Here is a 25877-nt window from a genome sequence, read left to right as displayed (position 1 = left end):
GAGGGGCGTGGCAGGACTTTGCTTTCTCCCTTCGCTTTCTTCAGGTGCTCCTGATCTCTCTCCTTTGTGTCTCCTCAGGATAAAATGCTGCGGATCTTTGATCCCCGTGCCAGCCCAGCAGCCTGCCAGGTACGTGCTTTGCAGGAGGGCAGGCTGTTCTTTTGTGTGAAGGGAGGATTCTTTTTCTGTGGGGAGACGTGAATCTCTTCCCCCCAAGCGATCGACTGAGGCGGTGCTGTCTAGGAAGAGGGCTGCCGTCTGGCTTTGTGTCTTGCTCACCATGAACGGGTGGAAAGGTCTTTTGCACCACCTTGATTCTTGATGGGTACTGAGCCGGATAACTGTACAGGCCGCTCCTGGGGGCCTGCTCCTATCTGCTTTCCTTCGCTCAGGTGACCTCTGGCGGCAGAGCCTGCGGAGGGCGCCAGGGAGGAGCGGTGTGCTTGACGCGGGACTTTGCTCTTGCCCTGCTCTTCCCCGGGGAAATGCCCCGAGCGTTCCCAAGCCAGGGAGACGGGGGGGGGGGGGGCTTGAACTCCCTTTGCCCCCTCACTGAGGTCACCCTGGGGGTACCTGGCTCCCACCCTCTGCAGCCATTCACAACATTCCCTGTTCCCAAACAGGCCGTGGGAATCTGGGGGTGGGGAGTTAGCCCACGTTTGGGAAACCTATTTATAGCTCCATGCAAAGCTTTGCTCTCAGGCTTCTGCTCCCCAGCGGAGCGGGCCGGGTTGGGCCGAGGGGCTGCGCACTTCCGCTCTCCCCTCCCCCTACTTGGACAGGCTTCGCCCAGGAATGCTTTGTGGACGGGGAAGCCACAGAAGTGGAGCTGGTTGGGCCTGGGGCTGACAAGGATGGTCAGCGCTCCCCCGGGCTGGAAAGACCCACCCCCCTTTCAGAGCCACGTCAATCAGTTTGGGGTAACGAGTACTAAAAGGACCCAGCTGAGAGGGCTGCCAACCTCCAGGCGGGGGCTGGAGATCCCCAGGCTAAAAAACGGCTGGTTTGAAGAGTGGGGCTGCCTGGAATTAGACCCTGCAGGGGCCTTTCCCCCTGGCCTACCTCGCAGGAGCAGCAGTGGCGTAGGAGGTTAAGAGCTCGTGTATCTAATCTGGAGGAACCGGGGTTGATTCCCCGCTCTGCCGCCTGAGCTGTGGAGGCTTATCTGGGGAATTCAGATTAGCCTGTACATTCCCACACACGCCAGCTGGGTGACCTGGGGCTAGTCACAGCTTCTTGGAGCTGTCTCAGCCCTACCTACCTCACAGGGTGTTTGTTGTGAGGTGGGAAGGGCAAGTAGATTGTCAGCCCCTTTGAGTCTCTTACAGGAGAGAAAGGGGGGATATAAATCCAAACTCCTCCTCCTCCTCCTCCTCCTCCTCCTCCTCCTCTTCTTCTTCTTCTTCTTCTTCTTCTTCTTCCCCATGTTCTACCCCCAAAATCCCCAGGAACTTCCTAGTCAGCAGGTCTACTCTAAGCAGGGACCCTCCTACAGAATCTTTGTGGTGAAAATTGCTACTTCTGGGGGAGGCAAGACCCACCTTAACAGGCAGGGCAGGGGGGGGGGTCTTTCCAAGAAAACTGAACTGTGTTGCTGGAAGAGAAGCATGCAGGTGTCCCCCCCCCCCCCCATCTCCAGTCATCATCCAGACTGGGGGCTGTTGGCATGCTAGGCAGCGGAGGCTGCAAGAGACCAGAGCTCGGGCAGAGGGGTCCCACCCAGAGGCGGAGTGCTCACAGGGATATGGGGGGGCACATGTCCCCGGACGCACACGAGTTGATCACGAGGGGGGGGGTTAGGGGGTTGCCCCTACACCCCTCCTCTTGGCCTCACCCCGCCAGGCTGCTCCTTTGGCCAATGGAGCCTTCACTAGTCGAAGGAGCAGCCTGGTGAGGTGGGGCTGAGGGATGCCCGGTGGCGGCCCAGCTAGGTAAGTGAGGCGCGGGGGGGGTGGGCACGGGTGGGAGGGGCACCCAGAGCAGGTTTTGCCCCGGCCGCCATTCCTCCCCCCCCCCCATGCCTCTGGTCCCATATCTCTGCTTCAGCATCATGCGTGCTTGAAGAAGAAGAAGAGAAGAGTTTGGATTTATATCCCCCCTTTCTCTCCTGCAGGAGACTCAAAGGGGCTTACAATCTCCTCGCCCTTCCCCCCTCACAACAAACACCCTGTGAGGTGGGTGGGGCTGAGAGAGCTCCGAGAAGCTGTGACTAGCCCCAGGTCACCCAGCTGGCGTGGGTGGGAGTGTACAGGCTAATCTGAACTCCCCAGATCAGCCTCCACAGCTCAGGCGGCAGAGCTGGGAATCAAACCCGGTTCCTCCAGATTAGATACACGAGCTCTTAACCTCCTATGCCACTGCTGCTCGTAGGGGAGTTATCTCGGAGGCGAGGGAGTGTCAGCACTTGGAGAGTCACAGCCAGCGAGGGAGGGGGGGCACGCACAGGAGGGGCTGCTGCTGCAACCAGGCACCGGAAATGAGCAAGATGCTGGGAAGGAGGTTCTGGCAAAACATCTGGAGTCGGTTGTGTTTGAAACTTTCTGAGACCAAGCTACATATTTTTGGGAGGAGGGAATGGAGGGGTTGTTTGCCTCCACTTTCTGCTGACTGGGCAGGCCCTTCTTTTCCTAGAGGGGGGCACCTCCCCACCGTGCCTTTTCCAATTGACATCCTGCTTTAGTGAATCGGGATCTGATCCCCAAAGACTCAGCGGCCAATTTAGAGGTGGGAGGCATAAAAGAATAAAAGGATTTTATTTAGCTGCAGCAAAAGATGAGCTTCTCCTCTTGACCAAGGCTGAAGTGAAGCACATAATTTAGGTACTTAGATTTATAGTGGTTCAGCCATCAATAAGTAGTGTATCGTCAATACATCATACATCACTTTGATCTTCTCAACAGTAGAATTAACTGCCTGGGACAGTTGTGGTGGAGTCAGGAGAAGGATCTCGGGAGGTTTTTAAGCAGAGGCTGGATGGCCATCTGTCAGGAGTGCTTTGATTGTGTGTTCCTGCATGGCAGGGGGATGGACTGGATGGCCCTTGGGGTCTCTTCCAACTCTGTGATTCTGTGATCTATCCCTCTACATGTCGATACAGATTAGGCCCCATTCACAGTAGTTCACAGGTCATATGTACTATAAGAGGTGGTCTTTTTGCCCCCCTGGACAGTAATGAGCAACCTCAGGTGACTGAGGGCAAACCTGTCACACCAGAAGAATAACAGCCATCGGAGGCCATGTGAGCACCATAAAACAACCCTTGTTATACTCCTATCAAGGAATGGGAGAGGAGCTGTTGCCAAAAGCTAAGGACTCGTCTACCAAGTATCCTCGAAATGTGGGACGTTGTGACATGGGGTCTCCATCCTTAGCTTTGCGATTGACAGATTTTTGTTCGCAGAAATATTGGCTGCACATTTCTTTTATATATATATATATAAGCATTTATTGTCATTGTGCATGCACAACGAAATTTACACAGCATTCCTTGATGCACACAATTTCAGACTCATACCCCATCCTCACTTTCCCCTTCCTCCACCCATCCCTACACAGCCCCAAACACATCAACACGAAGCCGCAGAGTTTAGCATAGCTACAGCTGTAGAGTAGAAGCTGTCTCTAAGCCTCTTTGTCCTAGTTTTGATAGACCTGTATCGTCTGCCTGATGGTAACAGTACAAAAAGAGAGTGTGCTGGATGAGACGGGTCTCTCAGAATATTTTGGGCTTTCTTTAGGCTTCGGGAATTATATTTTCCCCCCAGCCTGAAAAGCATTACGTGGTTTGTTTTCTTATTTGTTTCATACTTCCTTCCCAGAAGGGAGGGGGGCCATGGTTCAGGTGGGGGCTGTGGCACGGGCGAGGGAAGCAGGTCTGCCCTCTGTTCTTTCTCCCCAGCCAAATGCCTGGGTCTGGTAACCGCTGGCCTTTGCCGCAGTCTGCCAGGAGCCCTCTTGGCAGCAGCTGCAGCTGATGGGAAGCTCCGTTCTGCTTGACCCAAAGATGTCCCTCTTTCACTCCCAGAATATGTGTGTGTGTTTGGGGGGGAGGGGCTATACATTCAGAAGAAGGAGCTTGTGTGTGTCCTGTTAGGATAGCAGCTGAAGAGCCCTACGTGTGCATGTGTCTCTGCATGCATGTGTTCTAGGGCAGCCCCCCTCCCCCCCAATTGGATAGCATCAAACTTCAGGCTTTAATCTGCTCCAGCCCTTCTCCAAGAGCCCATTTCTTAGCCCATTTCCCAGCTCCCCTGGTTGGAGTGGGTGTTGAGCTGAAAGCAGGTGAGGAGTAGCGGGGAGGGGAGGGGCTCCTGTGAATGGGGCAGGGCGGGGGATGGGACGAGGCTGTCCTGCTTCAACAAGAGCTGAAGGCCACTCAGGAGGAATGCAGTTGCCTCCTCCTGCCTCTGGTGAGTGGCCTGCGTGGAGTGTTTTCACCACTGCTGGGCCACGGTGGGACCAGCCCCAGAGGGAACAGCCCCACTCTAGCCCCACTCTGTGCGGGTGGGGGCTGGGCTGACCTGTGTTCAGGGCAGAGAGTGGGGTTTTTTTTCAGTTTCCCCCTCCAAAAAAGTGCAGCCTGCGGAGCCCCTGTCAACCTAAAAAAGGGAGTACCACCGAAGGCACTGTGTGAAGGGGACTCCTCCAGCCCTTCATGCTTCACAGCGGACCATTAACTTGGTCCCGCCTGCAGCAGCCGCCCCCCACCCCCGCCCCACCAATCAGGACATCTACAGTTCCTGGAGCCCGGAGCCCCTGCAAGTGTGGAGGGGGCGTGCCTGCGAGTCCAGGGCCTTTGTTGCCATTGGCCAGCACCAACGCACCTTCCGGGAAAACCCTTCTTTGCCCCAGTTCAGGATGCCTCGGAAGTCCTTGCAGCCTCCTTGCAGCAAAGTCTTGGTATCTGAAAACTTGACAGATAATTTAAACAGAAATGTGGGCCGCCTTCCTGTTGACCCCTTGGCTGTGTGGAACCCCCCCTCCACTCTTTGATCAATGTCTGTGGACAGGAAGGGCATCCTCCCCCCCCCCCACCCCGGCCGGTCTCAGAACACTACTTAGTCTAGGAGTGCCCCACCGGCCAGTGCAGGAGTCCCAAATCAGGAGGTAAACCAGCTGTGACCAGCAGGGAGCTGATAGGAATTATGAGGTCCATGAACATCTGAAGTGCCAGGGTTGGACATCCCTGGCCTAAATTATTGCTGCAGCAGGTGTGGGGGGGTAGGGGAGCCTTGTTCTGAGCTGGTGGTGTGTTTTTTTTTATTTGATGCTTCCTTCTTGGTAGACCTTGGTCTGCTGGAGAGCCAGTGGCAAGCCGTGGTCAAGAGCAGGTGGGCTGTAACCTGGGGAACCAGGGCTGATTCCCCACTCCTCCGCATGAGTGGCGGAGTCTTATCTGGTGAACCAGTTTTTTTCATGAAGCCTCCCGAGTGACATTTGGGCTGGTCACAATTCTTCCTCAGTCCCACCAATCTCACAAGGTGTCACTTGTGGGGAGAGGAAGGAGTTTGAGAGCCCCTTTGAGTCTCCTTACTGGAGAAAAGGGTGGGTGGGGGAGTATACAAATCCCAACTGTTCTTCTGAAATTGATTTTTGTTGCATGTCAGTGAATTCCTCCCAAGAGATTGATGCCCGTGTCCTTTTCTGCTCCCTGAATCCAGACCACTACAGAGAGGTGGGTGGGAGATGGCAGAGGAATCCGTTGGCTGCCAAGATTTCCCGGTTTCTGGGATCCCTGACTCTCTTTCCTTCTGCCTTGCAGATTGTTCAGGCCCATGAGAATGGCAGAGACTCCAGACTGGTCTGGGCGGACGCCACCAACTACCTCCTCTCCGTTGGGTTCAACCAGGTATAGTGCTCATCTCCATTCAATCATTCATTTATTTGTACCCTGCCTGTCTCCCCAGTGCAGACCTAAAGCGAGTTAGATTGTCCTCTGCTTATCCTCAGAACAACCCTGTAACGTAGGTTAGGCTGAAAGCATGTGACTGGCCCAATCTTCCATGGCAGAGTGGGGATTCGAACCTGGTTCTCCCAGATCCTAGTCCAGTGGTGGCGAACCTTTGGCACTCCAGATGTCATGGACTACAATTTCCATCAGCCCCTGCCATCATGGCCAATTGGCCATGCTGGCAAGGGCTTATGGGAATTGTAGTCCATAACATCTGGAGTGCCAAAGGTTCACCACCACTGTCCTTGTCTGATGTTAATCAGTATACCACACAGTCTTGGAACCGGTTGTGGGGAGGGGAAGGGGCCAATCCTGCGCTGTGGGTTTGGGGCACACGGCAGTGTGGGATCTTTTGGGCAGTGAGATCTTTTCTTTCGGAGGGCAGCTTTGTTGGTTCACGGTGGAAGAGCTTGATTCGAATTTGAGCTTTGCACAGCCAGAGCTCCCTTCGTCAGATACATGCAGGAAGGATGACCCTTGATCCTTTATATCTCAGTTCACCTCCCACCTTCTGACTGGGCTAAAACAAAACAAAAGCAATACAGCCGTCATTCATCAAAAGGTCTGAAGGAAGTAAAAGGAGCAGGAAGCCAGGTCAAACCAAGCAGTAAAAAAAAAAAACCAATTCCAAAGCCTTTATTGGCATTATAAACTACAGAGTTAGTAGAAAAGTAGAAAAGAGGCATTTATCTACTAACTGAGACATTAAAACATTAAAATGCATTAAAACATTAAATACATTAAATACATTAAAACAATGTTAAACGTTCACAACCACGCCTTGTAAACCGCACACATATAAATTAATTAACCATTACTACTATGTAGACAATGATTGCGCCTGACCAAATAGTGCCTCAAAAAACTTGCAACATTCTCACATATACAAGATCACAGGGACCATTGAGTAGGAAGTTAATCCCAGATGGTAACCTGACGGAGTTTGAGCTCTCTACCAATGGACAAGATGTACATGGAGCGTATAGACTGAGTATCATTGGACACTCCCGTAGTACATGTTGAACCGTCTCAATAACGGCCATGTTACATTGACATAACCACATTTCTCATATAGAGTGTTATTATACCTGCCAAGAGTCAAAGCGTTAGGTGGGAGAGCATTAAAGCGAATAAAGTGTACACTCTAAGTTGTTTGGGGTTGCCTCACAGAATGTACAGATAGTTGGCACAGTAATCTGATCAGGACAATTCCCAAGGCCCCTGTGGGGAGCAGCTTTTTCCCCTCTACAGCATTTCTCAGTTTCTGTCTCGTTCAACTAGAAACAGATTTAATTTCATTATGAATTCTGATGGCAGACATAGTTTGGAACTGGTCGGCTGGTAAACCCATGTTGTTAAGAGTTTCTTATCTATGTCAATAACCATTTCACAGATATAGATTCTGATAAGAGTTGATGTATAAAACTGTTGGATTCTGGAGCTCAAAATGGTGGGTCCAGTACTTAAAGTACTCTTGTCCATGCCATCAGTTCCATACTATTTTGTCCAGTTTCTCTGCATGGGGTGTCATATGGGACTTTGTGGTGACCCTAAAAGATTCTTACGCTAAAAGTATCCCTGTACTGACTCATAGGGTGATTTAATTTGAGGGGAATATATTGGGGCTCCATATAATAGTTGAGGGATTATCTTTGCATTGAGAAGATTTTTCAGTGCGAAGCGGGGACAAATTGAGGTGTCCTTTAGAGTAGAAAAATCGGAGAATCGTTGCAGCATTCACCCTAACGTTTCTATATATAACTTGTTTGCTGTAGAGGGACCCAAGATAGGTTGTAACTGAATAAAGGCCACAGATATCCCTAAACTGACTTACTTGCTCCTAGGACATGGTTGTTCACTTTCTAGCTACATTTACACCCACTAGATTTTGCAAAGATCATGACTTTGGACTTGTCATAGTTAAAGCGTCAACTTATTTACATGACATTATTCTGCACTGCAGTTTAGTAAAGCGTTTTAAGCCTACTTGGGAATATGACAAAGAAGAACAGCGTCGTCTGCATAAAGCAGGGTGGATATATGCAGCCGAACCTAAAGCGTGTGAGGATGGCCATCAATTTTAGTTAAGGTTGCAGGGGAAGTCATTGAGAAATAGGCAAAATGGGCTGGGTGCCAGTGGGCAACCTTGGGCAGCCCCTTTGTTGTCGCAGGTGATTCTGTTAACGTGCCATCCTCTTGAAGTTCTTATTTGGCAAGTTGGCCATTCGTGTGGAACGCTTTAATTAGCGCTAAAAGTCTCTGTTCCATGTTTAGGGTTTTTAATTTATGCCATAAAAGTTCCCTATCTACCGAATCAAAGGCACCCTTCAAATCCAGAAAAGCAGCATAAAGCTTGCTTTTTCTTGTGCCTACGTATTTGCTTGCAAGATGTTGGAGAATTAGACAGTGATCTAGAATAGAGTTACCTGCCCGAAACCCGATTTGTTCTGGGCCGAGTAGCTGATGTTTGTCTGTCCAGCTCTTTAATTTTTTCAGTAGATAGTTAGCATGGTCAAACCAAGCAAGGATCTTCTTCAAAGTCAGAAGGCAATTAAAATTATCACAGCCTTACTCAGCTTTCAATATTTTTCTCTCCTCGCCACCTTTCTGGTTTTGGAAGCATCTGTGTCAAGGCAACATTGGTAAAGTCTTATTTTTTAACGGAGGCATGCAGTCTAGTCTCTTTACCAAAAACACAAATAGCAGCAAAAAAAAAAAAAAAAAAACTCAAGTAGCTCTCAGGCTGCAGGCACTTATTAGCCACGCCAGGGGTGTCCAACTCTGGCGCTTCAGATGATCATGGGCTACAATTCCCATCAGCCTCAATTGGCCAGGTCAGCAGGGGCTGATGGGAATTGTAGTCCATGAACACCTGAAATGCCAGAGTTGGACACCTCTGAGCTACGCAGACTGAAGTTGTTTTGGGACTATAGATAACAGGCAAGCAGGGTCAAGGAAGACAAATTCGCAATATTTACGGGGCAACTCTGCAGGCTGCTTAAACACTTCTTAAAATCCTATTAATACCTGTTCAAGTCCTGCTAAAATACAATCAAAACAGCGTTTAAAACAAAGGGCTCCCAAATTACAGCCTCGCAGGTACCTACAAATCAGAATGAATCCCAAAGAATGCAGTCTTTTCGACCAATTCAAACCTACTTAATGACAAGCATTCTAAATTAGGCAGTGAGAAAAGGAAAACAGATGCGCATCTCCACACACAAACATTAAAAGGCTCTGCCCTTTGAACAGTAAAACATTTTAGAGATTAAAAGAAAATATTGAAAGATAAAAACTAAGTAGGGTAAGGAAACGTAAAACTTATCTAAAAGTGGAGGAGCTTCAGCAGAGAGCGTCCGCTCCGCGCAGCAGCCAGAACCGGAAGCTATTAAGTTGGACTAGGCTATAAAGACTCCGGAATCTCAACTCCTTCTTGTATCTGATGAAGGGAGCTCTGACTCTCGAAAGCCTGGAGAAAAACCTGTTGCTCTCTAAGATGTCAGACATGGTTCCCACCTTGCCTGGCATCTGCTGGTCAAGGCCCAAGGACACATCTGGGCCTCTGGTTATCTGTCTTGTAGAGCCAGCGTGGTGTAGTGGTTAAGAACAGGTGCACTCTAATCTGGAGAACTGGGTTTGATTCCCCGCTCTGCCACTTGAGCTGTGGAGGCTTATCTGGTAAACCAGATTAGCTTGTGCACTCCGACCCATTCCTGCTGGGTGACCTTGGGCTAGTCACAGTTTTTCGGAGCTCTCTCAGCCCCACCCACCTCACAGGGTGTTTATTGTGGTGGGGGGAAGGGATAGGAGATTGTCAGCCCCTTTGAGCCTCCTTACAGGAGAGAAAGGGGGATATAAATCCAAACTCCTCTTCTTCTTATGTTAATGGGCCTTTCTATCCTTTATCGCTGTTCTTTGCAACAAATTAAGCAGGCATCCTCGCCTCCGGAAGGGAGGGGGGGTGAAGGTTGAAGACTATCAGTGGCCTTGAGACACTTAGAACACATAACAAAGATATTCACACCTTGTTATGTTCTGCTAATCTGTGGAAATATTGTGCGGGGGGGTGGGGGTGTCTGAGTGGGAAATGTGGGAATAAAGGTATTTGCAGGAACCACGATCCTCAGATCTGGCTTTCTGCAGTATGTGACATCACAATAAAGGCTACTGATTTTACATCTAGAGTCTGAATTATTGACTGTTGTACCAGAACCTTGCAAAGACGCTGCCCAGGCTTTTCGACTCAGCCTTTTCTTTCTCTGACCATTTTTCCTCTTCTTCCAGGTGAGGGAACGTGAGGTGCGGCTTTGGGACACACGGGCGTTCCGTGGCTCAGTGGCTTCTGTCACCCTGGATGCGTCCCCCAGGTAGGGCTCTTTGCATTGTGTGGGAGAGGGAGAGAGGAGTGAAGGGGCGCTCAAGCCCACCTGTCCGTCCGGGCACTGGCCTCCTCCTTTGGATATGCGTGTTTGAGAGAGGCTCTTGTCCTTTGGGCTGCTTCTGTTGTGCTGGAGTGGCTGCAGGGGCCACAGGTTGATTATGCCACCCCAAGAGCCAAGCCAGGGGGAAAGGGTGGTTCCACAGTGAGAGGCCTGCAGGCTGTGTTGGCCCAGCCATGACCGGCTTCCCACCACCTTTCTCTGCTGCCTGTGGGGCTACCAGGCTCTGTGTGTTGGGGGAGGCCGACCCTGAGCAGCCCTGCCTCAAAAATGGACCGCCTTCAGGTGTTCTAAAGATTGGCATCCCATGCACCCTTTTATGCCCACCAATGTGCCCCCCCCCCCCCCGGTTCCCTCCATCCCCGGAGGTATCAGAGCAAAAGCAATGCAGAACAGGAATGCGAGAGCCCTTAGTTAGTTCCCAAGGCCAAACGAAGCCTCAGCCCAGCTGGCACATTGCTACAGGTTACAAAGCACAAAGACAGCAGGAAAGCAAAAGCAGAGAAACCCCGTTTGATGCCAGATGTCCCGGCTGACATTCAGGAGCTTCCATGAGAACAGGCCCTGCCCGACATAGCTGGGGCGGTGCTTGTCCCTTGCTCTTCTTTCCAGCCAGGCACACGCCGCAAGCGCTGCCCGCCCAGAGCGTGGCTGACTCTGGATAAGCCCCTTATTAAAGCTTCCTAAAAACATCAGTGGGGGAGGCTGGAGCCCCTCCCCCCTTCCTGGTGGCAGCCTGTTCACGGAACTGCCAAGAGGAGGGTGCCGGAGCTCGGCTGGCTGCCCTCTTCCGCCTTTGAAAAGCAGAATGCGGAGCGAGAGAGTAAATTGATCCCAGGCTGCTGACTTAATTTGGCCGCGGGGCCCTTATCTGCGCCGGAGGAATGCGGCGTGGTGTGTGCTTTCCTTATCTGCTGCCACTCTGGGTCTTTGCAAGGTTGCAGTTGCATTGGAGTTGGACCTGATAAACAGGAGCAGGGGGGTGGGGGTGGAGGGGAGATGGATTGGGGGGCAGCCAAGGCCAGGCAGCTTGGAGGTGTGCGGGCCAAGGACAGTACCGGGGTCCCTCCTGGAATATCACGCTCCTTTGCACAAAGGAAGCCCTGTGATCCAGCGTCTGGTGTGTCGGTGCTTCTGTGAAACACACCCTTGGCCGAGATGGACCAGTGGCAACGAGGCACGAATGCTGTGCTTACTGGGCCCCTTCCACCGTGGTGCTCAGCGAAATGGTTTAGGGTGCTTGGGGCAGCCCTGGAAGGAGAGCCAGGGCTGGCGAGTTCGTTTCCAAAACATTCTGGGAATGGAAGGACCTGTAGTGAAGCATGTTTTGGTTCTGCGGGCGGGGGGGGGGGTTGTCCGCCTGTCCTTGTGGGTCCAGGAACATGTGGGCTGTCTGGTGTGCTGGGACTGGACTATAGAGGAGACCCTCCCAAGAAGCTCCAAGGAAGGTGCCGCGGGGGGTCAGGGGAGGAACGGGTTGCTGGCTGTCTCCTTCCCATTCTGCCCAGCTGAAGTTGCTGCGTGGTTTTGAGTGTGCCCCAGGAAGGTGCCACCTGGAACCAGAAGGCTGAACTGGCGCTTTCGTGAGGAAGTGGCCGGGGGCACAGGTGGGTAGAACTGGGAAGAGCAGGCAAGTGAGGCTGGAGGAAGCCTGGTTACTTTTTGGACTTCACCATACGGACTAGAAACTTGAGACTCTCTGAACCAAGAGCTGCCATTCTCTGGCTCCCGAGGGAGGAGTCTGGAGGATGTCGGAGCTTCCACAAGGTCAGTCTGAGTCTTCGGAGGATGGCCGGGAGAGCAGCTGGCCTGTCGCCCCGCGGGGGCCTCTGGCAGAGCTCCTGGCTCCTTAAGGCATTCTTATCCTTCATGAAGGGCTTGAGGAGAAAGCAATGGCAAGCGCTGCCCAGGCCTAGTGGCCGGTGTTTCACTTGATATGTGCTTGTGTGCCGCGTGCCCACACAGCGTGTTCTCTCTCTCCCTCTATTCTACTGCATGAGTTGCCAAGCCCCCTGCCCAGCTTCACAGCCCGACACCAAAACACATGTTGCCCCTGGGGGATTCTTGCAGAACAGAAAGAGGAAACAGGAAGCAAACAATGGATCTTTCCTTCGGCCGGTGGTTGGCAGTCGTGCCAGGGGTCCACAGAGTGGCTGAAACAGCTGTTGCCATGTGAAGGTGTGCAGTCCTGGATTCTCCCCCTGGATCCCTCCATAGATGGCGTAGCGCACTGTTCTGGATCGGAAGGGCCCTGACCAGGTACCCCCTGTGGTGCTGCGGCATGCTGGGATCCGGTCAGACTAAAGAGGCTCTGCATGGGGCATTTGGGGCTGCAGGCAAAACAGCTTTTCTGCAGCTTCATGGGGGCCGGTGGGAGGCGGGGTCTCCTGGCTGCTCTTGACTCCTCTGAACTGGCAGGGAGGGACCTTGGAGGACTCTTGGAAGGTCTGGACTGGTCTAGATCAAAAGAAGTAATTCTAGATCAAGGACGTAATTGTACCACTCTGCTCTGCATTGGTCAGACCTCACCTAGAGTACTGTGTTCAGTTCTGGACACTGCAGTTTAAGAAGGATATTGACAAGCTGGAATGTGTCCAGAGGAGGGTAACCAAAATGGTAAAAGGTCTGGAATCCATGCCCTACAAGGAGAGACTTAGGGAGCTGGGGATGTTTAGTTTGTTTGTTTGGTGAAGAGAAGGTTAAGTGGGGACATGATAACGGTAAGGTTTCCCCTTCAGTTGTATCCGGTCCTGGGGTACCACTGCAAGCAGTGATTTTATAGGCAAGCCACTTTGGTGGGGTAGTTTGCCATTGCTTTCCCCGGCTATTCTTTACGCCCTAACTGTGTGCTAGGTACTCATTTACCGACCAAGAAATGGATGGATGGCTGAGTTGACCTTGAGTCAGCTGCCAGGATATCTGACCCACAGGGGGCTTGAACTCCTGACCGTGTGAGTGGCAGTGCAAGCACTTAACCACTACACCATGCGGCTCCTTCTGGAAACATGATAGCTACGTTTAAATATTGATTGATTGATTGATTGATTGATTGATTGATTGATTGATTGATTGATTGATTGATTGATTGATTGATTGATTGATTGATTGATTGATTGATTGGTCTTATAGACCGCCCTCCCCCAGAGGGCTCAGGGCGGTGAACAACCATATAATAAACCAACAACCAACAGATAAAAAACAGCATAAAATAAAACAGGAACCATACCCCCTCCCCACCCTTGTGCCCACGGGAGGCCAGATGTAACAACAGTGATGATCCTAACCAGGCTGGCCAAATGCCTGACGGAACAGGTCCGTCATACAGGCCCTGCGGAAACTCTGCAAGTCCTGCAGGGCCCTGATCTCCCTCGGGAGCCTGTTCCACCAGGTAGGGGCCGGGGCCAGACCAAATGACAGCGTTTTTTCACTCTGTTTGATTAGCCAGCATCTCTGAATGGGACCTCTTCCAGGTACAGAGGTAGAATACCCCCAGTGATTGGGGGAACTGTCAGCAGGCAAAGGTCATCAAATGCATGTTCTGGAGTTTTGCTGGGGCTCTTGGCTCTCGTCGTGGGAAGCAGGATGGCCAAATTAGGAGGGGTAGCTGATACCCCAGAGGACAGAGCCAGAATTCAAAATGACCTGGACAGATTAGAGAGCTGGGCCAAAACAAACAAAATGAATTTCAGTAGAGATAAATGTAAGATTCTACACTTAGGCAGAAAAAATGAAATGCACAGATACAGGATGGTGACATTTGGCTTGACAACACTACATGTGAAACGGATCTGGGAGTCTTAGTAGACCACAAGCTGAACATGAGTCAGCAGTGTGATGCGGCAGCCAAGAAAGCCCATACGATTCTGGGCTGTACCAATAGGAGTATAATGTCTAGATTGAGGAATGTAATTGTACCTCTGTATTCTGCATTGGTTGGACCTCACCTGGAATATTGTGTACAGTTCTGGGCGCTGCAATTCAGAAAGGATATTGACAAATTGGAACGGGTCCAGAGGAAAGCAACCAAAATGTTAAAAGGTCTGGAATCCATGCCCTACGAGGAGAGACTTAGGGAGTCAGGGATGTTTAGTCTGGAGAAGAGAAGGTTGAGAAGTGACATGACAGCCATGTTTAGGTATTTGAAGGGATGCCATGTCAAAGAGGGAGCAAGCTTGTTTTCTGCTGCTCCAGAGACTAGGACACGGAGTAATGGGTTCAAGGTGCAGCAAAAGAGATTCCACCTAAACATCAGGAAAAACTTCCTGACAGTAAGGGCTGTTCAACAGGGAAATGCACTACCTCGGAGTGTGGTGGAGTCTCCTTCTTTGGAGGTTTTTAGAGGCTGGATCTCTCAGGAGTGCTTTGATTGTGTGTTCCTGCATTGCAAGTGGTCGGACTTGATGCCCTTGGGGTCTCTTCAGAGGTGTAGCTGGGCAAAGGTGCGCCTGGGATGGCCTGCAAGTCCCCCCCCCCCCCGGTGTCCTGCTGTGGCCGCCATTTCCCCACTGCCCGACGGAGCAGGCTCCGCCGGGCAGAGGGGTTTTTTCCGTGCCTGGCGCCTCCGCCTCTGCAGCGCCTGGAACTATCTGCTCCAGATGTCCCCATTGGTGCTACGCTTCTGGGTCTCTTCCAACTCTATGATTCCATGATTCTATGCTGACTAAACAGGCCGTTGTCCTGATTGGGTGTGGCTGCTCTTGTGTCCTTATGTACACTGAAAGATTCTTCCCAAAGCACAAGCTGTTTTCTGACTACTGTTGATGGTTTCTTAGGAGCAACGGGGACTAGAACTGTCCTGGCTTTTGGAAATGGAAGTTCAGAGTTTGTGGCAATATGTTGACCTTCTCTGCATACAGTTTCAGCTTTCAGGCCTGGTTTGTCTGACCAGGACGGGGATTCGTCCAGCTCTTGGCCCTGTTTCTTGCATGAGGCCTGTCTTCCAGGAGACCCTCTAGAGCAGAAGTGCCCAACTCTGGCACTACAGATGTTCATGGACTACAATTCCCATCAGCCCCTGCTGGCATGGCCAATTGGACACCCTTGCTCTGGAGCTAAGCAGTTGGGGAGGCCCTTGCTGGGAATGGAGCCCGATCCTCTGGGTGTATAGAGGGCTTTGAGCGAGGCCGGTCAGGAGCAGCCTGCAGCCTCCGCTGGTGTTGGACAGATTTATAGGCTGTTGGGGAAGGATCTCTGGAGGAAAAAGAGGCCATCCTGCTGATGTGGCCCGGCTGGGAATTTTGGAGCCAGGGAAAAAATAATGAGGATTTTGGAAAATTGATACAGGTGCAATCCTTAAAGAAATGTATTGTCGAAGGCTTTCGCGGCCGGAATCACTAAGGTGTAGAAGATGCCAGCCACAGATGCAGGCGAGACTTCAGGAGAAAATGCTCCTGGAACACGGCCGGACAGCCCAGAAAACCCTCTGCACCCTCCTCAAAGAAAGGGATTGGGCCTGATTTAGCTGCACAGTCTGTACTTCCTCAGGGCTGGGCTTGAGCTCTTTGCTTCGGATAAATGGAGCCCAGATGGGCATCCTGGGCAGCAGGTGAAACCCTGGTCTTTCTCTGATGGCTTGAATGCCCCTCTGCCCCCTGCTGCTTTGCGCACAGCGGCCTCTTAATCATCTGCAGACAGGTCCCTGGTCACTATTTGCTAAGCCTGAGCCTAAAAAATCTGCTTCTGGCTTTACCTGCTGCTGTAACAAAGGACACGAGGGGGCGGGGGGCTGCAGCAGAGACCCCACCCCTTCCCATTTGCTGAGAGCAAAAACAGATGTGGGGAGGTGAGGCTGTGTAATCCATGGCACAGGCTTGTTCTTAGAGAAGAAAGCCTCCTAATTAAACGATGGAGTGGAGGGGCCCCCTAGCAGACGGCCCTCTGAGCCCCCCACCCGCGACAGAGGCCGTTGCTCTGCTCCACCTGACCACAGTCCACTGGCAGCTTCTCCCCCACCCCCCCATGCAAATTATGCAGGAAAAAAACCACCACCTTGTAACAACTGAGAGTGTGAATGCAGCACCGTACTTCAAGGAGACCGGGGGAAAGACTCGCTTGAGGAAGGTGTTTGTAAGAGCTTTAAAAGGAGATTTGACTGGTTCAAGGGGTGGGGTGGGGGGGGGGGGGCTTCTGGCTATGGGGACTCCATAAACCTCTAAATCCCAGTCTTGGGAGGCAACATCGAGAGAAGGGTGGTTGGGCCTCCAAAGGAACTGGTTGGCCCCGGTTGAGGCGGTCTGGTCCAGCAGGGCTCTTCTGAAGTTCAGACAAAAGTCTGGAGCGAAAATCCTGCGACTGACTCAGACAGCGAAATGCACACGTCATCTCGGCAACTGAGTTTCCGTTTGTGAGGAGGGAAGGGCTCCCATTTCCCATCGGTTCATTAAACGTCTGCTCTGGCAATTCGGCAGCCCCCCTGCCCGGCCCCCAGAGCTGAGAGGGGATGGCTAGTGGGAAGGGCATTGAGGTGGCCAAGCTCTCCTGCAGTGGGCTTCTTTCTGGGCAAAGGCCTCCTGAACGAGTGGGCGCTCCCTTTGCCTGGGAGCCTTCTGGAGGCATTTGGCAGCTCAGATGCTTCTGGCCAAGCCTGACAGCTCCCACCCCTGACAGGAGGCCGCCTGAGTTGGAGGGTGTTTGGCAGACGCCTCCGGAAGGCACACGGGCCCTTCTCTTTGCCTGCAGCGGCGGTGGCGGCGACGGCAGCAGCGTTCTCGACTGGCCCTATGCTTGGCTGCAGCTGGGGCTGGCTTGGATCTTGGTTTCCTTTGGGGGATTTCTGAAATCCTTCCCTGGCGCTGAGTCAGCGTTGTGGAGTCGCCCAGGGCGGGGGCGCTCTGCTGCCTGCGCTCTGGTTTTGAGGAGGGCTGAGGAGGTTGCTTTGTCCTCTCCCCCCCCCCCCCCAACTGCTTGGGCTGATCTCCGCGCTCGGTGCTTTGAGCTGCTGTCGGGGGGCCAACTCAGGGGGTCTGGCTTTTGGGGGTCTGGCTCTTCTGCTTGGCCAGCGCGCCCCTTCGCCCAAGCCTCTGGCAGATGAGTGCTGCGAGGTCTCCCCGGCAGCTGCTGGCGCCCCCCGGAGTGAGTTCCCTTGCATAGGCCTGGCCCTTCACGCCTCTCCCGCCCTTCCTCAGGCAGCAGCTCGTGGCATCACTTTCTGTTCCCTCCCTGCTGCGGTTGGAGGTTGGAAAATCCACGGGACTCAGAAGGAAAATATTTGCTCAGCAGCAATTTTCGCAGGAATTTGGGTCGCTAATTTGAAAAATCTGCTGGGAGGCTGACAACAGTCCCTTTCAGCGGGTCAGCAAGTCAGCAACGGGGCGGGGGGGGGGGGGCCAAGTCTGCCCAGCAGTCTGGGCCTTTTGTGGCTTTCCCTCTGAGCAGGGGACGCGGGGGCAGTCTGGTCCACCTTGCTGCCAAGGGCGTGCCAACCGGCAGCTGCCTGCCCACAGCAGAAGGGTCACCCTCTGGTCACCAAGGAGAGTGTGGAGGAGCGGCGCTTTCCCTGGGTGCGTCCCCGAGTTGCCGCCTCTGCGTCTGCCGCTGAGTCCCGGCCCTTCCTGAGGCTCCCCAAGGGCAAGGCCAGCAAGCAGGCAGCCTGCAACTGGCCGGCTGCTCCTCATGGGCACCAGGATGCCCGCCGGGCAACACTGGGATGGGGCCGGGGGGCTGTTCCTTGCTGCTCCCTTAAGGCACTGAGCTGCTTTTCCGGCCAAGGTGTTCCACATCTTCTGTTCTCTTCCGCTCCCCCCTCCCTGTCAGTTTGGATTTGCCTCGACCTGGGCCACAAACTTCATAGGACCGTGGTGGCGAACCTTTGGCACTCCAGATGTCATGGACTACAATTCCCATCAGCCATGCTGGCAGGGGCTGATGGGAATTGTAGTCCATAACATCTGGAGTGCCAAAGGTTCACCACCACTGTCATAGGAGCAGCAGTAGAAGGTCCCCCATGATTGGACCTGTAGCCTGAAAAGTTGGAACTTAGAAACACAGACCTGGGAAAGACCCTCAAGGGTCATCTAGTCCAACACCCTGGACATTCACAACTACTTCCCCCCGCCCCCGCTGTATCCCCAGCGCCCCCTGCTGTATGCCCAGAGGAAGGTAAGAAATCTCCAGGGCAATCTGGCATGGAGGGAAATTCCTTCCTGATCCCCAAGTGGCGAACCAGGTTATCCTGGGCACACAAGAAAGGGCCACAGGAGCCGAGCCACTGACTCCTCCCTTCCTGCCCTCCCTCTCCAGATCTGCCCAAGCTCACCGAATCAGCCTTGCTGCCAGGTGGCCGTCGAAGAAGCCTCTGCTTCAAAGCCTCCAAAGACGGAGAGTCTGTCAACTCCTGGGGAAACCTGTTCCACTAAAGAGCCACTCTTAACTGTCAGGAAGCTCTTCCTAATGTTTAGCCAAAAATGTGTTGTCCGAGGCTTTCACGGCCAGATTCAGTCGGCTGTTGTGAGTTTTCCAAGCTGCGCGGCTGACAGTTTTTGCCTCTTCACATTTTGTCTGTAGCTGGTATCTTCAGAGGCAGGTCATGATAACAGAAAAACACATCTCTTATCGTGAGACGTGCCTCTGAAGATGCCAGCCATACACGTGAGCAAAACATTAGGAGCGGAAACTACTGGATCATGGCCACATAGCGCAGAAAACCCATAATAGCCACTTGGGCTAAAACATAGGTGTCAAACTCGCGGCCCTCCAGATGTTATGGACTACAGTTCCCATCATCCCCCCCAACCATCATGCTGTCAGGGGAAGATGGGAACTGTAGTCCATAACATCTGGAGGGCTGCGAGTTTGATACCTGTGGGCTAAAACCTCCTTTGATTTAATTTCAGCCCTTTGGTTCTGGTCTGACCTTCTGGGGCAACAGGAAATGATGCCACTCCATCCTTTATATGACAGCCCTTCAAAATCTAAGCCTCTGCTTACATTTTGTGGGGAGGGATTGGAGCACCCCCTCCACACACACACTGTGGTCTTTTTCTCTGTGGAAGGCATAGGACCCGTGGCCCAAGGTCTGCCACGTGTGTCTGATATGGGACAACACTTTTCTGTTGTGCAGATCCATCAGGACCAGCTGCCTGAAAGTGCGGATGTTCTTGCTCATGAGTGTAGCTGTGGTCTGGGTGGGGGGGAGAGCCTTCTTTGGGGGTGGGGTGGGGGAGCTGTGCCGGATGCCTAGAGGCAGAAGCCCCAAGGGCATTGCTCGGTAAGACGAAGCAGGGTGGCGGGAGTGTGTGCTCTGCAGCTCATGCACCACTGCCTTTGGCCGCAGTCCCAGAAAAACCCTCGTCAGCTTTTCCTGAAACCTTGCTGAGCTCCAGTGGAAGGAGGAGAGGCTCCTGCCCAGCCGGGCCCAGACGCCCCCGCCCTCTCCCCCGCCCCACAGCAAAGGGAATGAATCCCGTTACAGGCGAGGTGGAGCCAAGGTTCCAGCATCCCAGTTCTGAAAAGCCCCGGCTAATCAAACGCATGTGGCGCTTGCTGGATCCATGTGCAGCTGGGGGGGGGGGGGGCGCAGCTCTGGTCTCAAGGCCAGCAGGGCGGGGGCTGCAATAGGAGTCAGCTGTGTAAACAGTGCATGAATTGGGGCCCAGGCAAGCTAGAGGGCTTCAAACCTCCACCCCACCCACCCACCCCCCAGCCCTCCTTGCTCTGCCTGGCTTACCGAAGTCCTGGCTGCCATTCCAAGCGAGGCGGCGTTTCTGTGCCCCATCTCAGCAAATGGTTCGCTCCCAGACTATGGCCAAATGATGGGGGGGGGGGGGGAGGGGGGTATTGTGTGTGCAGCAAACTTTTGACTGAGGAAATGTCTTTCTTTTTGCATTCTGTAACTCTTGAGACAAAGTTGTTAGCTTATCTGGGTCCAGGGGCTACAGATTCTCCGTTCAGTGCTTTCGGAATGGGGGTGGGTGTGTGGTGCAAAAACATCAGGGGTCTTCCATTCCTTTGGTGGGTGCAAGGAATTCTGCAAAAGCTGAGGAAGGCTGTGAATTCAGGCCTGCCTAAGTGGATTTCCAATTTCCAGAGAGCCAGTATTCTCAGAAGGGGATTAGCAGGAGTAGAATCAATTGTGTAAAAAAGAGACAAATAATTTTCCAACACGTTCAGATTGTAGAAGCAGGATTTGTTGACAGAACGTTTGTTTTACTTGGGTGTGGGTTTTTTTTTTTGCTTAGTGTAGAGCATGCCACGGGTAAACCTCTTTGTTTCCTGCTCCCTGCTGGCCCCGATGGCTTCTGGCGCCCTCCCAAAGTTCAGCAGGGACCAAGTGCCTTGCATATTGGGCACTGCCTGGCATTGTGGCAAAGTCTCTCCCTGGAGAAGTATTAACACCGTGCTTTTGAACACGTGCTGAGTGCTTATCCCTCACCCGGAGTAAGCATTGCTGACCTCTGCTCAGAGGCTGGACTCCAGGATCCCCAAGTGGCCGCAGTTACAGAGGGGTAGCTGGGTAAGTCTGTTGCAGCAAAGTCAAGCAGAAGTCCTGCCACACCTGAAAGGCTGAGAGCATTTATTCCGACGGAAGCTTTCGTGACTCGGGATGACTTAGAGGACGGAATGAGCTGCTCAGGCGGCCTCCCCGGGAGTCCCTGAATAACTGGGGTAAATCGAGGTCCCGAAGGCTGACCTTGGCTGACCTCAGAGCTGGGCTAGGAAAAGAAGCTCCTCAGGGCACCGTGGAGTCCGGCAGCTGAAGGCTTTAACACCAGTCTGCCTCACACTGGGCCAGTGACCCTGCCCCTGGCACCAGGCCTCAGTTAGCCTTCTGAGCCACAGGAAGTTCCCAGACTGTCTTCAAGAGCAGCCCCGAGTGATGCACGCTACAGTAGTCTATGCCGGAGTTTCGCTTTTCTCAAGAGAAGCTGCAGCTGCCACACCTATTTAAGCTGCAAATTCACTTCTTGCCACCTCTGCCTGAGGCAGAGAAGAAGCCGCAAGTGCAGCCAGATGGCAAACTAGCTCTTTCAGAGAGGGAACAGGTGGTTGCGCCCAGTTGAGAGCACTTCTGTTTCATCTGGGTTAAGCCTCAGTTGGTTCACTCTCATCTGGGTCTTTGCTGCCGCTCTTGAATCAGATGACTGAGAAACCCTGCGGAACTCCCTGGGCCCTGCGGAACTCCCTGGGCCCGAGCAGAAAAGCTCCACGACAACCAGGGACCTCCCTTCCAGGAAGCCATCGCAAAACAGTCGCAGGACTTCCAAGGTCCACCCCAGCCAGGCGTCTCTGAAAGATACCCTAACACAGAAGGTTTCTCCCTCGCTTGCTGCTCACACCTTGACTGGACTGCACTATTGTCCACCTTAAACCCACCATCTCCCTCCTTCTCACTCTTGGCCAGTTCAGACCCTGTCAGCATGTCCTGAAGGCCAGGACTTTGTGTCCCAGCGTGCCTCGCTCTACATTTAACCTGCATCGAACTGCCACCCTGTTGCCCACGCCCAGTTTAGAAACGGCTCTTCTATAACCTACTTAGGTTTTCACCATCCTGAATAATCTTGTGCTCCGTCAGCCACTCCACGGCACACCTCCGATCCCAAGCCATTCAAGAACAAATTAAATACCAGTCCGTTCAGGACTCCTCTGCTGACCCCTCCTTTTACAAGACCTGTCCATGCATGTGGATTCTTTGCTTCCTGCCACTGGACCAACTTTTAATCCAGAAGAGGGTTCTTATCACACGACTTCAGAGCTTATCAGGATTCTTTGGAGAATTACCTAGAATCATAGAATCGTAGAGTTGGAAGAGACCTAAATGACCTGGAAGTAGGGGTGGGTAGTGTGGTGGCCAAGTTTGCGGATGATACCAAATTATGTAGGGTGATGAGAACCGCAAAGGATTGCGAAGAGCTCCAAGCAGACCTTTATAAATTAGGTGAGTGGGCTAAGAAATGGCAAATGCAGTTCAATGTAGCAAAATGTAAAGTGATGCACATAGGGGCAAAAAATCCAAACTTCACATACACGCTACAGGGGTCCGTGCTATCAGTCACAGACCAGGAAAGGGATTTGGGTGTCTTAGTTGATAGTTCCACAGGAATGTCAACTCAATGCATGGCAGCTGTGAAAAAGCAAACTCTATGCTGGGGTTAATTAGGAAAGGAATTGATAATAAAACTGCAAAAATTGTCATGCCCTTATATAAAGCAGTGGTGCGACCGCACTTGGATTATGGTGTTCAGTTCTGGTTGCCACATCTCAAAAAGGGTATTGAAGAGATAGAAAAAGTGCAGAGAAGGGCAACAAGGATGATTGAAGGACTGGAGCACCTTCCCTTTGAGGAGAGGCTGCAGTGTTTGGGACTCTTTAGTTTGGAGAGGAGACATCTGAGGGGGGATATCATTGAAGTCTATAAAATTATGCATGGGACAGAAAATGTTAACATTTTTCTCTCTTTCTCACAATACTAGAACCAGGGGGCATTCATTGAAAATGCTGAGGGGGGGGGATTAGAACTAATAAAAGGAAACTTTTTCACGCAACGTGTGATTGGTGTTTGGAATATGCTGTCACAGGAGGTGGTGATGGCCACTAACCTGGATAACTTTTATCCAGGACAGATTTATGGAGAAGTTGATCTATGGCTACCAACCCTGATCCTCCTTGATCTGAGATTGCAAATGCCTTAGCAGACCAGGTGCTCAGGAGCAGCAGCAGCAGCAGCAGGCCATTGCTTTCACATCCTGCACGTGAGCACCCAAAGGCATCTGGTGGGCCACTGCGAGTAGCAGAGTGCTGGACTAGATGGACTCTGGTCTGATCTAGCAGGCTCTTTCTTATGTTCTTATGACCCCAAGGAAAATCCAGTCCAACCCCCTGCAATGCAGGAACACACAGTCAAAAGTACTCCTGACAAATGGCCATCCATCCTCTGCTTAAAAACTTCCAAAGGAGACTCCACAACTCTCCGAGGCAGTGAATTCCACCATCAAACAGCCCTGATAGGAAGTTCTTTCTAATGTTTAGGTGGAATCTCTTTTCCTGCACCTTGAATCCATTACTCTGTGCCCTAGACTCTGGAGCAGCAGAAAACAAGCTTGCTCCCTCTTCGACATGACATCCCTTCAAATATTTAAACATAGCTATCATATCCCCCCTTAACTTTCGCTTCTCCAGAGGAGCCGAGTGGCTTAGTGGTTAAGTGCTTGCACTGCCACTCACATGGTCAGGAGTTCGAGCCCCCTGTGTGTCAGATATCCTGGCAGCTGGCTCATGGTCAACTGAGCCATCCATTTATTCCTTGGTTGGTAAATGAGTACCTAGCACATAGCTAGGGGGTAAAGAATAGCCGGAAAAAGCAATGGCAAACTACCCCACAAAAATGGCTTGCCTATAAAATCACTGCTTGCAGTTGTACCCCAGGGTCGGATACGACTGAAGGGGGCACTTTACTTTTAAGATTCCCAGACCCCTTTGACATGTAGTGTTGTCAAGCCAGGTGTCCCCCATCCGATATCCGTGCATTTCATTTTCTGCTCAAAAGCCTTTGGGAATTCCAAGTATAGGATGTCTACTGGGTTGGCCTGATCCACCTGCTCTCAAGGAGCTTGAAAAAGTTGCTCGGGCAGGACTTCGCATTGCTGAAGCCAAACTGCCCGGCTCTAGGAAACCGATGGGAGAGCTGAGATTGCCAGGAGTCCTGCCTGCAGCCTTGTGTTGTGCTAAATTAAAGTATCCATGGAAATTTGGCCTGTGAAGGTGGTGGCTCTGAGTGGGAACGGACTAAGTGAGTTTATTCGCGATGTTTAACAAGCTGCTCGCAGGATCCCTTGGAGACTGTTGGCTGTTTGCTCTGGTGGGCTCAGAGGTCGCAAGCTCCTTACAATTTGGGGCAGCGTTGCTGGCCAACATGGTGCAGACACAATGGTGGTAGAAAGTTTACTAAAAAAAACCCTGCCATTCCTGTCTTGAGCAAAGCAATGGCCCCCTGCCCCGCCCCTCCTCTATGCAAGTCCGGGGTAGAGGATCCCTGCTGAATGCCCACTGCCCCCGCCACCCCTTCTGCAGTGGGAAGCTCTTGCTTTCTCCCTTTGATTGGTTGAAAGGGGGCTGAGCTGCGGCGAGCGTATTCTTATAGAATCATAGAGTTGGAAGAGACCACAAAGGCCCTCCAACCCCCTGCCATGTAGGAATACGCAGTCAAAGCACTTCCGACATATGTTCATCCAGCCTCTGTTTAAAAACCTCCAAAGATGGAGACTCCACAACTCTCTGAGGCAGCGAATTCCACTGTCGAACAGCCCTGACGGTCAGGAAATTCTTCCTAATGTTAAGGTGGGATCTCTTTTTTGCACCTTGAATCCATTAATCCTGGTCCTAGTTTCTGAGGCAACAGAAAACAAGCTTCCTCCCTCTTCGACACGGCATCCCTTCAAATATTTAAACATGGCTATCATGTCCCCCCTTGACCTTCGCTTCTCCAGACTAAACATCCCCAGCTCCCTAAGCCGCCTCTCTTAGGGCATGGATTCCAGACCTTTGACCATTTTGGTTGCCCTTCTCTAGACAAGTTCTAGCTAGTCAATATCCTTTTTAAATTGCAGTGCCCAGAACTGAACACAGTACTCTAGGTGAGGTCTGGCCAATGCAGAGTAGAGTGGTACAATTACTTCCCTCGATGTAGACACTATACTCTTAGTGATGCATCCCAGAATTGCATTGGTTTTCTTGGCTGCCATGTCACACTGCTGACTCATGTTCAACTTGTGGTCTACTAAGACTCCCAGATCCCTTTCACTTGTACTACTGTCAAGCCAGGTGTCACCCATCCTATACCTGTGTGATCCATTTTTTCTGCCTAAGGGTAGAATCTTACATTTATCTCTGTTGAAATTCATTTTGTTAGTTTTGGCCCAGCTCTCTAATCTGTCCAGGTCATTTTGAATCCGGCCCCTGTCCTCCGGGGTATTAGCTACCTCTCCTAATTTGGTGTCATCTGCAAATCTGATTAGAATGCCCTCTATTTCATTATGCGAGTCATTGATAAAAATATTGAATAGCAAATTGGGGGCATCAATAGGCCTGCCTTGACCCAAGTCCAGGAGAGTGCTGCCATCTACGGCTCTCTGGCTCTCCAGGGAAAAGGAATCGGCCTGTTCACAGCCAGCTAAAACGGCCTTCTGCGAGCACGGGCAGCTGTGCCCTCCGCCAAGTCTGAAATGTCCTGTTGATCAAAGTTAAGCATGTCAACTGAATGGAGAAGCTGGATGGGGGACTTTGGCTGGGTCGATCTGTGGGTGGGTGGGGGTAATTTGGTCCTAAACGCGTTCCCAATGTGAAGGTTTCATTAGGAGCTCAGGATTTTATCTGTGGGCTTTTGCAAAGATTAGTGTCCCAGCAAGACCACCCACCGTGGCTTCCCGGAAAGAGAACTTTTCCTCACAATGGCCAGAGGTGGCTGGGAGGTGCGGATTGTGGCAGGAGGTTTGCACCCAAGAGCTGGGATATCCATAATGCACTGCAGCACTGAACCTGTCTCAGAGGATGGAGAC

At 52.1% G+C, this 25877-nt stretch overlaps 1 protein-coding gene across 1 annotated transcript in view; it reads left to right on the top strand.

Annotated features, from left to right (window-relative positions):
* Nucleotides 1–25877, top strand: part of CORO7 (coronin 7) — a 78892-nt gene that overhangs the window by 20504 nt on the left and 32511 nt on the right. Inside the window, exons 7-9 of the mRNA XM_048493172.1 lie at nucleotides 79–129; nucleotides 5762–5848; nucleotides 10235–10317. Coding sequence (XP_048349129.1) covers nucleotides 79–129; nucleotides 5762–5848; nucleotides 10235–10317 — 221 coding nt within the window. The remainder of the gene's footprint in view (nucleotides 1–78; nucleotides 130–5761; nucleotides 5849–10234; nucleotides 10318–25877) is intronic.

Source organism: Sphaerodactylus townsendi, linkage group LG04 (genome assembly GCF_021028975.2).
Source record: "Sphaerodactylus townsendi isolate TG3544 linkage group LG04, MPM_Stown_v2.3, whole genome shotgun sequence".
Taxonomy (NCBI): Eukaryota; Metazoa; Chordata; class Lepidosauria; order Squamata; family Sphaerodactylidae; genus Sphaerodactylus; species Sphaerodactylus townsendi.
The sequence above is the reverse complement of the archived record's forward strand: the minus strand, read 5'-3'. Positions and strand labels throughout refer to the sequence as shown.